At 48.6% G+C, this 14,621-nt stretch overlaps 2 protein-coding genes across 2 annotated transcripts; one reads left to right on the top strand and one right to left on the bottom strand.

The window, feature by feature from the left end:
* Positions 1-1,474: 1,474 nt before the first annotated feature.
* Positions 1,475-7,397, top strand: LOC123137937 (universal stress protein A-like protein). Its single transcript, XM_044557834.1, has 4 exons — positions 1,475-1,754; positions 4,365-4,486; positions 4,582-4,700; positions 7,019-7,397. Exons 1-4 carry the CDS (start codon positions 1,571-1,573, stop codon positions 7,125-7,127), a joined length of 534 nt encoding a protein of 177 aa, XP_044413769.1. The 5' UTR covers positions 1,475-1,570; the 3' UTR covers positions 7,128-7,397.
* Positions 7,151-8,081, bottom strand: LOC123137938 (uncharacterized). The gene has a single exon (XM_044557835.1). The coding sequence runs from the start codon at positions 7,908-7,910 to the stop codon at positions 7,377-7,379; it is 534 nt and encodes a 177-aa protein (XP_044413770.1). The 5' UTR covers positions 7,911-8,081; the 3' UTR covers positions 7,151-7,376.
* Positions 8,082-14,621: the final 6,540 nt, after the last annotated feature.

Raw genomic sequence — 14,621 nt, 5'->3', positions numbered from 1 at the left:
CCAGTGTCAGCATTTTGACAGACGCAGTAGGACTAAAGCTACAATCTCCAACTCATCGACGATCATCAGCTTGTGGAGAGGCAAATCAACGGCAAGTAGGCGAACGACGATGTCGTCGCGACAATGGTCGCGGAGGATCCATGCTTCGTGGATGAGTAACAGGCGTTGTACAATCCATGTGCAGCGCCTGCGAGACCCGCCATGAGCGATGGCAGCTGCTTGTCCTGCGGGCGGAGAGGTACACACTGCTCATGGAGATCGACGCAGAGTTGCCCGAAGAGGAGGAGTAGGCGACCAACAACGATACCAGCTCTGCATCGGCCGTGCTGGCACCACACTTGGCGCCCCGCCGCCATGACCACGATGTTGATCTGTCCATGTCCGACACATCGACACGACAGAATGGAGCGAGGAAGAGTAGTACATGGGACGCTGCCACGCCTTGGGTCCCAGGATGGCCACTCCTATTCTTTCCCTGCCGCGGCTTCACCTCCCGGGGCTCATGTCTAATGAGCTTGCCGGACAAGAGGAAGACAAGACATGGGAGACGGACTTCGCCACGATCGGCGATCATTTAGATTTGGTTGGAAAAGTCTCGTCCGCTTTTGTTTAGTTGAAATGTGTCGTAATTTATTTGATCCCATTTAAATGAAAATCATCCGATTTGCATAAAATTTGTGCATTTTGTTCAAAATTGCTTTGAAATGTATGTGGGCATGGTTGAATGGGTGACTCGCGTATCACCATTCACTAACAAATACTACAATATCTGTTACAAGGGTTTGCGTTGGAGATGTCCTTACAAATTAAAATAAGAACGGGCCAATAAAGACTAACTCTTGACAAACATTTTTTAATAGAAGAAACAACTTTGAGCACAATACTCACTGAGCCTCGAAGACGGGCGGGCTAGCCATACACCCGCGCGTCTAACCAACAGTGCGAGGCCCCATTCTCTATGGTACTACTCCCTCCGTTTTTATTTACATCATATATTAGTTTTGGTCAAAGTCAAGCTTTACAAACTTTAACAAAGTTTATAGACAAAAAGTATTAACATATACAATAACAAATCAATATCATTAGATTTGTTGTTGAATGTACTTCCACATCATATATATCTGTTATGCTAAATATTTATATTTTTTCTATAAATTTGGTCAAACTTTACAAAATTTGACTTCAATCAACTCTAATATGTGGAGTAAATAAAAACGGAGGGAGTACAAAATTGAAAGTCCAGCCAAACGATGAAGACATTTTCTCACGAGTGAGTTTTGTAAATTCTACAGTTCTCCTTAATTGGATGGCCAATACAATTCCATTCAAGTTAGTAGTGTAAATTCACAAGGATATTCCAAAACTGAGCGGTTTTGGGTCTCGATGATGTAAATGAAGAAGGAAAGCGTAGATTGCTTTTTGTGGCCATAGCAAAAAGAGTGAAAATGACCGGACCCAGTATAAATGAAGAAGGAAAGCGTAGATTGCTTTTTGTCCTCGTCAAAATTTCCCCAAAACTCCTCTTCCCCTTCTTGCCAAGGAAGCAAACAGCAAGCGGGGGCGTGCGCAAATGGCGGATTCGTCGGCGCCGACGCGGGTGATGATGGCGGTGAACGAGTCGTCGCTCAAGGGGTACCCGCACCCCTCCATCAGCTGCCGCTCCGCCTTCGACTGGATGCTCTCCAAGCTCGTCCGCTCCAACACCGACGGCTTCCACCTCCTCTTCCTCCACGTCCAGGTCCCCGACGAGGACGGTACGTGCAACCGCGCGCCCCCCTCGTGCGTCCCGTGGAATGCCCCACGGGTGGATTTGCTTGCTTGCTGCGTGCTTGAGGTGCTCGACGGAATGCGCCGGTTCCCTCTCTGTCGGCGCAGTGTGGTGGTCGTGTGGCCTTGGTATGCGGTGCCGTCGCGATGTGGGCGGTGGCTCTTCTTCGATCACGGCGTATCTGTTCGTAGCACGCCCTAGTGGTTTCAGATCGAATGCGCGATGAGTTCTTAGCATTGATCCGTGCTATCCTTACTGCAATCCCACTGTTCCTGTTCATGGGATGCGTCTGCTGCTGCGACCTGTGTACTAGACTAGTGTTTTGGTGTGAATCACACGAACTGTCGGCAGAAGGGGGAGATTATACTTCTGATGCATCCGCTCGTAGCATCCTTTTTCGGCTGCATATAGTTGACACGGTACTTTATGGGGAGCTTGTTCTGTTTCAGGGTTAGTCAATGGCATGTACAATTGCAGTAGGCTGGCTACTCACACTAGCTGGTGGTTGGTGCCTTGTTGGTAGTTGTTGCGGCATCTGAATTAAGTGTACCACTACAAGTGCCATGACCAGAAGCTGTGGCGGAATGTACCAAGTGGCTCTGCCTTCATGGCCTGTTGTCTACCCTTGATAATGTACTGAACTGGACTGCTGGTTATGTAGATTTTGCTGTTTCTGGATAGAGGGTACTGCATGAGTGGTGTGATACTAGTGCTTTGTAAGTTGTGTAAATGCAGATTGCAGAGGTTTTATATCATCTAATCTTAACAAACACATGTGGTGGTACTACACAGTGTATTTTTGAATGGAAGGCATACTGCACAGTTTAGAAGAGCATGTCATTTGATTGATGCGCCCCAGTTGGGTTCACTTATGAAGGCATACTGGCTTGGGCCTTTTCAGCCTACACCTTACCCGTTGAGATATTATCTACCACTCCTCAGCTGTTTCTGCTGCCCAGCATTATTTTCTGCAACACCTTGTTTTCTCGTGTTTGAAGAAATGCCGCTCTTGCAGCAATATTTGGCTCGTAATACCTATTTATGTCTAGTATCCTATTTAGTCCATTTTGGGGTGGAAGAGTATCCTCTTGCCTTGCTATTATAACTGCACAATGTGCTATTTGCTTCATTCAACCGTTCTTCAGGAATACAATGACTTTTTTTTTTTGGATAAGAAGGAAGACCACAGTCTACCTTATATATTCCAAAGCCAGACCGGGGTCTGAGAATTGTCTTAGTACAAAAGATACCTATTTATGTCTAAGAAGGAATACAATGACTTTATTACTCTGTGGGCACTAACGTTTTTCTTCTCATGCCCTTAGAGGCGTACCTCCAGCAAAATTCTGGGAATAGTTTTTCCAAAATCAATTCAAAATATTTTAAATAATTTGCAAGAAAGAAGAGTTGCCCTTCAATTTTATAGTAGAACTATCGGAGAGAAAGAGCTCCAAAAAATTAAGCTGTTTAATTTTGCTTTGCAAAGATTTTCATGAATTAACCTGGCGGTATATAGTAGTGAGTCTGCAACAGCTAGTCCTTTTGATTCCCATGGAATGGCCGGATGAAGGTAAAGGCATGTTATGCCGTTATAATAGCAACTGCAGGGTATTACATATCCACATGAGTTGGTTGTCCATTGAGTTGTTTACTAACTTTGCATGCTTCTTTTTCTCCATGTTTGCTATGCCGCTCAAACTAGTGTACGCGACGAAATAGCTTTTGTACTTTCCAGTGATTTAACCTGAATCTTTGTTCTGTTCTCGTGATTTTTGGACTAAAAGGCACTTCAGCTGATACTTGAAATTCAGTAGCGAATGACCAAGAAAGCTTAGGAGCACTTCTTGTGATGCCACTTAAAATGCTTTCCCTCTTTGTCTTCTAAACCATTCTTTTTTGTCACTTCTTCTTGCTGCTTGAAATAGCTCCTTCCTTGTAAGATAGCTGGGTAGTAAACTAACTCAGTTGGTGCTAGTGCTTACTCTTTGTCTTCTAACCGTTCTTTTTTGTCACTTCTTCTTGCTGCTTGAAATAGCTCCTTCCTTGTAAGATAGCTGGGTAGTAAACTAACTCAGTTGGTGCTAGTGCTTACTCTTTGTCTTCTAACCGTTCTTTTTTGTCACTTCTTCTTGCTGCTTGAAATAGCTCCTTCCTTGTAAGATAGCTGGGTAGTAAATTAACTCATTTGGTGCTAGTGCTTTATGTTATAATATGGTATAGTTGATATCTGGTTAACAAATTGTTTGCATAGGAATCCTACCTTGAGATGCACTGTCAGGCTAGGTGCCCATTTAACGTGGATGTTCAACCTGAATTCTGCTCAGTAAATCGCTTCTTGTAGACTCATGTCACATGCATTTGCATGTACTCCCTCCGATCCGAATTAAATGACGCAGCTTCTATACAATATCCAGTTTACATTGTATAGAGACTGTGTCAATTAATTTGGGTCGGAGGGAGTATCATTTTCTCCCAGTTCATTGTGAAACAGTACATTATGGAATATCAAGTATTTGCTTAAACATTAGATATTTGGATCATAATCTTTTTATCTGCCTGATATATTTCTGATTTGTCTTTGTTGCCAATTCAAAAGGATTTGATGATATGGATAGTATATATGCATCACCGACGGACTTCCAGAGCATGAAGCAGAGAGACAGGATAAGAGGGATTCACCTACTTGAGTACTTCGTGAACGAATGCCATCGATTGGGGGTAGTTACATTTTGTTTTTTTTCTCCAGTACTATAGGCTCCAGTCAGGAACAGTTGCCATTTTGGTTCCTAACAGCTTATCTAATTATGCTGCAGATAAAATGTGAAGCTTGGACCAAACAGGGGGATCCAAAGGAGGTTATCTGCCATGAGGTGAAAAGAGTCCAGCCTGATCTTCTAGTTGTGGGAAGTAGAGGCCTCGGGCCATTTCAGAGGTAATTTATGTTAAAATCACTTATACCGTGTCGGCTTGAATATCATTTTTATAGAAGGGTGTATGAGTATTCTTCATTGTGTAATAACATGGCTACATGTATGTTTTGATAAAATGGTTCATCAGCTAGGTGTGCATCTCATCCAAACTAAGATATATATTCACAATCAACTTTCTTTGGAAAAATGGGCTGGATCTAATGTACTGTGTTTTTGATGGGGGCATTTGAAAAGTTTATTTTATGATATTGTTATGATATTACAGTATTGTCCCTCCTCTGTTTTTTTTGTCTGTTGCCTTAGTAAATTAGTAGAGTGGCAGGGTTAATGTTGCTGTATTCTGAAGCAAGCATACTTATCTTACTAACATGCCAAACACAGAAAATATCATCTTGCTAATTTTCATGCATGTTAGTACTTCCACTCCTAAATATAAGACGTTGGGGCAGTTTAATTTAAACTGCCCCAGTATCTTATATTTAGGAATGGAGGTAGTAGATGATTGTATCAGACAACTGTGTTTCTTTAACCAAATGTTTGCAGTATTTGCGATAATCATTGTACATGCAATTATAGAACATCAGTTTGCATCTTGATCTTGTCAGTTTTGGACTTCTGGTTATATAGTTATGACGGAGATCTCTAAGATGAGGGTTGAATAGAGGCGCTTTGAATTAGATCTATTGGATAACCCACAGTTATGTCTTACAGAACATCGGAAAATAGCCAACAGTTTTTTGTCCTCAAATTTGTGCTGATCACCTTGGTAACTTAACCAAAAATGATTTCTATAATACATCAAGCACACTTGATGTCGGATATTGGGAGCCGACTGTGAAACTGTTATTGTGGATAACAACATTATAATTTGGATGTTATGCTTGATTTGCTAACCTTGAACTCAAATCTGATACTGTTGAATTCTTTACGCAGTTCTCTTTCGAATAAGTTGTATGCATTTTATCCTCTGTATTTGGCATACCAATCCTCCTTCCCAATTTGTCATCATGATATGCTTTTCTTAGAGAAAAGAAAATGATCGTATTCCTTTCATTTTTGTAATAGAAAAAAAAACTTAATGGACTAGATGATCAGAGAATACACACAGTGCATTGTTATGCTGATGCACCTTCCTACATGTCTAGATTTAAGTTGTGGCCTTTCCCGTTGGTACAGTCGGATCTTGCCATTCCCTCTGATTTGTGTTTGTACTAAATACGGTCAAATTCTGAAATTCCAGAGTGCATAGATGCAGGGTGTAAGTCCTTTACCACTTTGTGCGCATGCCTGCCCATTAAGAGGGATTTCGATATTCGTGCTCCCTAGACAAGATGCTGCCTTGTAAATCAAGCAACAGTAGAAGCGTGCCTAGCTATTGTGAAAAAGCCTATTGATAAACACTTTTTAAGTGTTACTCTAGGAGAACGTGCCACTGATAAAAAGACTCGATGATTTGACGTCCTACTCGTACAGAACTAATCGTACCCCTTCCTCAAAAGAAGTTAATCATACCCCTGCCTATGATGTAAGTGGTCTATCTGTGTAGAACTAGTACTGTGATACACAGGCAACCTCATGTACGTGTATGCTATTGCCCTACGTCATTGAGCTGTTTGGCTACTATTCAGGGCAATGTAGTTTGATTACAAATCCTGCGAACTCACTGTTTTTCTTCCAGTTTAAGAGATATACTCCCTCCGTTCTATAATATAAAAACGTTTTTCAAGCTATGTTAACTTGAAAAATGTTCTTATATTGTGGGACGGAGGGAGTATTTATGATGGGACATAATTCTGCCATACATTACATCTCTGCAACACTTTATAGCACTGATGCAAGGGTATTTTTATTTTGCTATACTTGTTTTTTAGTTTCGAGAAATGGTGAAGTCTTCACATGGACTGATGCCATATGCTACGTTTGCACCCATAGCTGATAGCTGTGACTAATGTGAATTTTCCGCAATCTAATCATGTCTTTCCAGAATAACAGAGCGTGTGAGGGTTTCATCTTCCCAGAATAAATTTTCAAATCCAAATGCATTCTATCATTGTTTGTGAACGCATCCTTATGATGCAACCTAGTATATACATAAGGTTTCCTTTGTATGTTTTCAGGTACATTCGTTTTGTTCCTTCCTGTGTGACCACAATATATTTTATATGCAGCTTAGATTCTTCTTCTGACAAAGTGCACTGTGCACATCACTGAACTATGCCGTGTAACTTCTTTTCTGAACTAGTATATTGTGGTCCATTCTTGTGGGTAAAGCAAAGCAGAATTTACACTTGAACTAAACGGCTGGTGTTTTTCGTTGCAGGGTTTTCGTGGGCACGGTGAGCGAGTTCTGCGTCAAGCATGCCGAGTGTCCAGTCATCACCATCAAGCGCAAGGCCAACGAAGCTCCCCAGGACCCCATCGACGATTGATGCTTTCGTGCAGCCGTGGTTACTTTGAGAATGGGATGTTCTTCACTGCTTGATGGGTTTAATGTACAAAATACAATCTGGAAGTGACTGGGAACTAGTACAAACTTTGCAGAGCGCGCCCCAAAACTAGAGTGAAGAACGAAAACGCTATGATCGCCGATGGATCATGGATGCCTAGTAAATTGCCTAGCAGACACTCTTATCATATGATGAGATACATCAAGTTGTGAACCTAAGCTACTGTGATGATCATGAACCGGGCTTTGCGGAGACGAATGTTCCGCCCCTTACTTGCCCTTGCCTGACGGCGCCGTTGGCAGCCGCGGGGTACCTGAAACCGGCGTACTCCTTCGGCATGCCGGCCTGGTGGTGGTGGTGGTGCTGCTGCTGCTGGCGCCCTCTGTTGTCGGCCTTGGCGTCGGTCTTCCACGCTGCGGGCTTCCCCGGCGCGAACTTGATCTCGAAGCCGTCGTCCATGTCATGGACCACCGCGCGGGAGCTTGGCATGGGCTTCATCGGCGGGTACTTAACCTCGAAGCCCTTCTCCAGGTCGCCGCCGACCGCGTTGGTGCCGTAGTAGTGCTGGTCGGCGTAGGCCTTCTTCTTGGAGAGCCGACGGCCGCACAGCCGCCCCGCGACGCAGGCGACGACGGCGAGGAAGGAGATGACGCCCAGCACGGTGAACACCGGCGCGAAGGAGCCCCTGGACGTGGTGGCCGGCTGCGCGTGCATGATGGGGTTGGTGGTGGGGTAATACGGCATGGGCTGAGTCATGGAAGCCATGGCAGCTTCTTCTCTCTGCTGCCTCTCAGCTCTCGAGAACTACTCTCTGTTCCTCAAGGAAGGGAATGGAAATGGCTTGCGATGGAGCGTTGGCTTCGTGAGTAGTGGTGTGGTCCTTTTATGATGGAGCGGGGCAGAGGCAGAGGCAGAGGCCCGGGTTTGAATTGAACAAAATTCCTTTTCGCCCTCGCACTCCAAGCGCCGGTATGATGATGTTGCATCGCCCATCTTTTCACTCATTCCTTTTTTTTTCCCTCTCGCTCTCGCTCGCCGCAGAGATCTTTGAACGCATCGGACCGCGAGAAAGGCGCGCGCTTTGGAGCAGTTCAATGCGCGGGCTTGGCACAACGTCTCCCTCAGTCCCTCGGCATGCAGCCCGGTTGGCCTCGCGCTCACGCTCTCACTGTAGCACAGTACTACTGTGCTGTGCTGCTGGCTTGCTCTCTGCTTTTGCTTTTGGACGTTGCATTGGATCAAAGCAACCGTAGCAGCGAGCAGCAGCAGGCAGGGACCTCACATCGCTTTGGCTTCTTTGATTGCTTTCCCGCTCCGCTTTAGCAGATTGTGGGGGCGCAGAGGAATGAGCGCCTACTGCTTGACTAGCCACCTTTCTTGGGCATGCCGATCTAAAACGCCTCGCATATAATCAAATTCCGTGAGGTGACATCTTAGGCGTAGGGTTTGGTTTTGCTGTTCCATGATATTTGCTCGAATACGGTCTAGTGGTAGACATCTCCAGTGTAGGCTGCGGATGGTATTTTGGCGGCGTGTGGGAGGCACAATAATTCTGCCTAGGTACTACGTAGCAACGTGGACGTCGTTGTCACTCGAGCAGATGCATTCTACTGATTGAACCACGAGACGAGAAGCATGCGTCGCAAGGAATGCTCGACGGATGGAAATCGATAACCCTTTTGCCTACATACAGGAACATAGGAACTGAACTACTGAACGGCGTAATGTAGAGCCCTTCAGATTACGCCAGCCTGCAAATGTTCATGTTCGAGCAGTTCGAGGGATCTTCGGACGAATTTATTTACAGATGAAACGAAATACAGTGTGTAGTGTAGAGCGGCGGATCATTTGCCCTGAACTGATTGATTCACGTCGGATCGGCGAAGCTAGAATGAAGTACTACCTGGTAGACGGTAGTACTCCCCTCCACTTGGGCGACGCCGGAGGCGAGGACTGAGCAGGATGCTTGCTTGCTACTACTACAGTAGTGCATTTGCTCTGCGACTGCGCGGCGCCACAATTTGGTCGCGTCACGCGGAGCTGCCGCTGCTTTGCTCGGCCGGGCTGTCCTGCTCCTGTCCGCAGTCGCACTCGAGAGAGATTCCTGCCGCTGCCCGCTGCCAGGTCCCAGGTGTCGTGTCACCACCCATGCCCGTGTTGTCACCCTCACCCAGGTACACGACGACGGCAAGAGGCAAAAGCAAGCTACCGGCGTCCTACTACTACAGTGCTAGTGCTACTACCTGTCACTTGCCAAGCAGCCAAGCCAGCGTCTAGACCCGACCCACGGAGCATGTCCTCTGGTGAACCTGATTCACAAAATGGAAGGAGCGCTGTACTGGAGGTGCATTTTTGTGTGCATCGTGCTGTACTGCTACGAACTGGGCAATGCGGGCACGAGGAGCTTCGGAGCCAAAAGCATCTGCAACCGGCCATCCCAAACCCGCCTCAAATCGTTCGAATGAACGATTCGGTCACTGAGGGCAACTCCAACGGGTCGACCCAAACGGACATCGATTTTGTTCGTTTTTCGTCTGTTTGGGTCGACCGTCCGCACGTCCGCGTCCGCTTTTTTTAATTGGGTCGGCCGGTGAACCCAATGGGAGGCGGATGCATTTTGCGCATGTCCGTCCTGTCATTTTGTCGAACACATAGCAGGCAGCGACGCCGGTGCACGTCGGGACGATCTGCACCCACGCGAGCACGGCTCGGCACGGCGGGGCAGCACGCATGGCGGCTAGACGCGGAGGGGCGCCTGGCAGGCGCGATCACCTGCTCCAGCAGCACCGGCCGGGCACGAGGCGGGTCCAGCGGTCGAGCCACAACGCACAGGCGGCCGGGCACGCGAGCTCCAACGAGGAGACGTGCGAGCGGGGCGGCATGGCAGGGGCGTGAGACGAGGCAGGGCGAGTGCGGCTCGGCGAGCACAACAAGCATGGCAGCTCGGCGCGGTTTCCATGGCGCAGCTGGGCGCGGCGAGCTCCAACGCGCGAGACGAGACAGGCGAGCGCGGCTCCGCGAGCACATCAAGCATGGCGGCTCGACGCAGCTGGGCGCGGCGAGCTCCAACACCGAGACGAGGCAGGGCGGCGCAGCTCGACACGGCGGGGGCGGCACGCATGGCGGATAGACGCAGCGACCATGGCTCCAACACGCGAGCGGCGAGGCGGTCGGGCGCGCGAGTTAGTCAGCTATCACCAGCCACCGGCCGGCTAGTACGCGCGCAGCTAGCAAGCACGCACAGCTAGCTAGCTAGCTAGCTAACTAGCACGCATGCGACGGGCAGCTAGCTAGCAAGGGCACGCCCATGGTGAGCACAAATGGCGGCCCCGCGCTGGGGAAGCAGGACGTCGGCGTTGGCCCAGCTGCGGCGCTTCTTCGGCGCTGCCCCGGCTCTGGCCATGCTCCAGCTCTCGAATGGGCTAGGTGGGTGGGTTGGAGAGAGAGAGGAAAAGGAGGAGAGAGATGGGATGGGACGGGTGGGTGGATGGCAAGTGGGCCAAGCAGGCACATGCAGCGGGCAGAGGCGGACGGAGATGACACAGAAAGCGTTCGCTTTGTGTCCGCCTGTGACCCAAATGTGTCCCAAATTTGGGATGGAAATGGTCTGAGCGGATACGAAACGGACAGCGGACGGACGCTGTGTCCGTTTGGGTCGTCCCATTGGGCTAGGGGTGGAAAGTGGTCGCGGATAATTCGAAATATCCGATTTTCGTATTCGAGAAAATGCCTATTCGTATCCGAAACATCCGCATCCGAACCAAAATGGAAATGGAAATTATCCGTATCCAAATTTATTTAACAAATAAAAAATAAAATATGGTATAAGCTTTTGACACAAATATGGATATGGAAGTGGATATATCCGTATCCGAATAAGATTATGGGAGGTAATTTTCAAAATTCTAGCCCAAACATTCCAATTATCCAACATAGAAGCCAAATAAGTGGTCAAAAATTACTCTTTGTATGATTAAACTTAGAAATTATTATACATTATAATAAGATTTATTCATAAACCTATTTATCATTGACTTATTGTATGTCACAAGTTAATTATTTCATGTCACATAGCTATTGACTAGTATACTAAAGCAATACGTCGCTATTATTCGTATCCGTTCCGAATCAAGAAAATATCCGATACGTATCCGTATTCGAATAACATCCGAGCCGGATCCGTATCCGATAACATCTGTGTTGGCATTCGTATTCGTTTTGAAAATATGAAAACGGAAGTGGTAAGAGCACTATCCGATCCGTTTCCACCCCTACATTGGGCCAACTTTTATGTCCGGATGACCCAAACGGACAAAATGGATCGCCCCATTGGAGTTGCTCTGATCGATCATAAACAACTGACCTAGTTGGACGCCTCAAATCCGCTACAAACATACGGATCGACTGACGCCCTTCATATTTAGCCAAAATAAAATATGGGGTGCACATGGGAGGCCCGAGCGTGACCGGGCACGCCCGCCATGTCGGACACGGCCCATGCTGGCCCACCCGATCCCGCATATATTCATCCCCATTCGCTCCCCGAAACAAATTTTAACTACTTCACACCACTCCCCTCCACCACCCAACCTCCTGTTCGACGATCTCTGGCCTTCTCTGGCATGGCGGGCAGCGGACCCGAGTCCTACACCTCTAGATCAGTCGACCTCGAGCTCATCCCACATAGCCCCATGGAAGAGATGACGGCCCAGCTTGCGCTCCGCTGCTCCAGGGAGGAGGCCGCCCGATGGCAGCGCTCAGACTCCTTGCGTCGGGAATCCATTATGTCCGCCCAAATGGCGCATGGATCCACCGCGAGGTGTGTCACCGCTGCCTCACCATAGGCAGTGCGGTCCGTTTGGAGTCTGAACGTTGTGGCAGACGTGCAACCCCTCCGTTGGCGCATCGAGCAGGAGGTGAACGCATGGGCGGTGTCCGACGAGAACATGGCGTGGTGTGCTCGCCATGCGAGGCAGCGGGCGCGGGAGACGGCGGCAGCCCTCGTGGGGCGGTGGACGTTGGAGATGCGGAGTCACATTCTTCGGCGCCTCGACGGATGGCCTGCAACCCAGGTCGCCATAACCGCGTCATCGTGGTTGTCGCCGGCTCCTCCCAGGACGGATCCATCATTGATCTCACGTCCACGGGCACCATATGGGTTCCGGGCTCCGACGAGAAAGAGTAGGGAATGGGAGACATCGGCGCCTTGAGTCCCGTGAGCTGGGTCGTGTTCCATGTCCTACTCAGACTTGCCAACGACCGGACCAACACTTTGAGGGATGCAGCCGGCCGCGGGACATGGGCACGGCGGAGCAGGACGAGCTCCAGTTAAGATTGGATCTACGTTGCATATAATATATGGATTTAAGGTTAGCGCCTCAGGCCTCATCGGACGTTTAAGAGGTCGAATTTGCCAAGTCCAGTTATAGATGCTCTAGTGGCTTGCCAAATGTCTTGCACTAGCACATTTTTTTTTTGTTTTTTGAACTTGATCTTGCCGTAGCACTTTGTACTACGGGTGGATTCTTTTCCTTTTCCTTTTGTACTACGGGTAGATTCTCCGGTTCCCTTTCCATTATTTTCATGTGGTTTAATTCGCGTGGGAACTCCTCGAGCCTGCTTGATAAAAGAGAAAACTGGTGACGCCTGAAATGGCGTGGTGCAACTCTGCTTTAGGACGGCATAGACCGGTTTTTTTCAGTGTAGGATAAGAGTACGTAGAGTGGTTGTCGCTGGTGCTCAGACAAATGGACAAATATATGGAATGCAGTCTCAGATTCTAGTTAGGGCATCTCCAATGTGCACCCTTAAAACGGACATAGTATTTGTCCACGAACACGTCTGTGAAAAAGGAGTCGGCCATCCAACCAATCCGACATACATAAAATAATTTTGAATAAATTGGACAATTTTCATGCAAACACGACGTACATGTGGCCACCCGGGCCAGCGGGACTGCCGTCGCCGTCTGTGCCACCGCCATCGTCGTCTTCATCGTCAAAGTGGCCCTTCCGGTGGCGGAAGGGCGCATATGCGCGACAACCTTGCGCGTCCGTTGCCTGGCACTCGCGGAGGAGGCACTCCACTCCCTCATGCATTGTGCGGAGGGCCGACGCCGACAATGGTCGGGGAGCCTTGTCCTGCCCCTACCCCTGCCGGCGGCGACGACGATCTCACTAAGAGACCACTCCTCGCCGATCTTGGTGAGCTCCCCTTCGAGGCGGCGCAGACGCCACACACTAGTCGCGAGGCCAGGCCTCCACGAGGTTGGGGGCTCACGGACCCAGGCCGATGCCTTTGCGTCGCCTACCTGGTCGCCCTCTCCTATGACGCGCTAATGCTCCACGGTGGGAAAGAGCCATCGCCACAACTAAACCCGGGCAAACGTCGGGCCGGGCCGGGTTTCGGGCCGGGCTTATAAAAGCCCGACCTTCATTTCCCAAGCCCGAGCCCGGCCCGAAGCCCGAAATACTCCCTGTTTTCAAGCCCGAGCCCAGCCCGAAAGCCCGGCCCGAACGCTGTTTTTTAGTGTACGCACGTGCAAGCCCGGCCCGAAGCCCGAAAGCCCGACCCGAAATACATAAAAAATGAAGCCCGAGCCCGGCCCGAACTATCTTCCGGGCTGCAAAACTAGGCCCGAGCCCGGCCCGAACGTCAAGCCCGACCCGGCCCGGCCCGGGTTTTTCGGGCCGGGCTCGGGCCGGGCTGCCCATGCCCGGGTTTAGCCACAACCATCGAGGTAGTAGAGGAGGCGCCCCCGTGCCTTTGCAATCGCCGGCGGCACCTCCACTTCCACGAACTTGCTATGCTTGTCAAGCCGTGACAGTAAATGTTGGAAATATGCCCTAGAGGCAATAATAAAAGTATTATTATTATATTTCCTTGTTCATGATAATTGTCTTTTATTCATGATATAACTGTATTATCCGGAAATCGTAATACACGTGTGAATACATAGACCACAATATGTCCCTAGTGAGCCTCTAGTTGACTAGCTCGTTGTGATCAACAGATAGTCATGGTTTCCTGGCTATGGACATTGGATGTCGTTGATAACGGGATCACATCATTAGGAGAATGATGTGATGGACAAGACCCAATCCTAAGCATAGCACTAAGATCGTGTAGTTCGTTTGCTAGAGCTTTGCCAATGTCAAGTATCTCTTCCTTTGACCATGAGATCGTGTAACTCCTGGATACCGTAGGAGTGCTTTGGGTGTATCAAACGTCACAACGTAACTGGGTGACTATAAAGGTGCACTACAGGTATCTCCGAAAGTATCTATTGTTTTATGCGGATCGAGACTGGGATTTGTCACTCCGTGTAAACGGAGAGGTATCTCTGGGCCCACTCGGTAGGACATCATCATATGCGCAATGTGACCAAGGAGTTGATCACGGGATGATGTGTTACGGAACGAGTAAAGTGACTTGCCGGTAACGAGATTGAACAAGGTATCGGTATACCGACGATCG

This window comes from Triticum aestivum, chromosome 6B (genome assembly GCF_018294505.1).
Source record: "Triticum aestivum cultivar Chinese Spring chromosome 6B, IWGSC CS RefSeq v2.1, whole genome shotgun sequence".
Taxonomy (NCBI): Eukaryota; Viridiplantae; Streptophyta; class Magnoliopsida; order Poales; family Poaceae; genus Triticum; species Triticum aestivum.
The sequence above is the reverse complement of the archived record's forward strand: the minus strand, read 5'-3'. Positions and strand labels throughout refer to the sequence as shown.

What these genes read in the sequence shown, in the direction of transcription:
- LOC123137938 (XM_044557835.1), bottom strand. Translation starts at nt 7,910, where the DNA reads ATGGCTTCCATGACTCAGCCCATGCCGTATTACCCCACCACCAACCCC.
- LOC123137937 (XM_044557834.1), top strand. Translation starts at nt 1,571, where the DNA reads ATGGCGGATTCGTCGGCGCCGACGCGGGTGATGATGGCGGTGAACGAG. An exon ending in CCAGGTCCCCGACGAGGACG is followed by an intron (nt 1,755 to 4,364) that starts GTACGTGCAACC and finishes CCAATTCAAAAG; the next exon opens with GATTTGATGATATGGATAGT. An exon ending in ACGAATGCCATCGATTGGGG is followed by an intron (nt 4,487 to 4,581) that starts GTAGTTACATTT and finishes ATTATGCTGCAG; the next exon opens with ATAAAATGTGAAGCTTGGAC.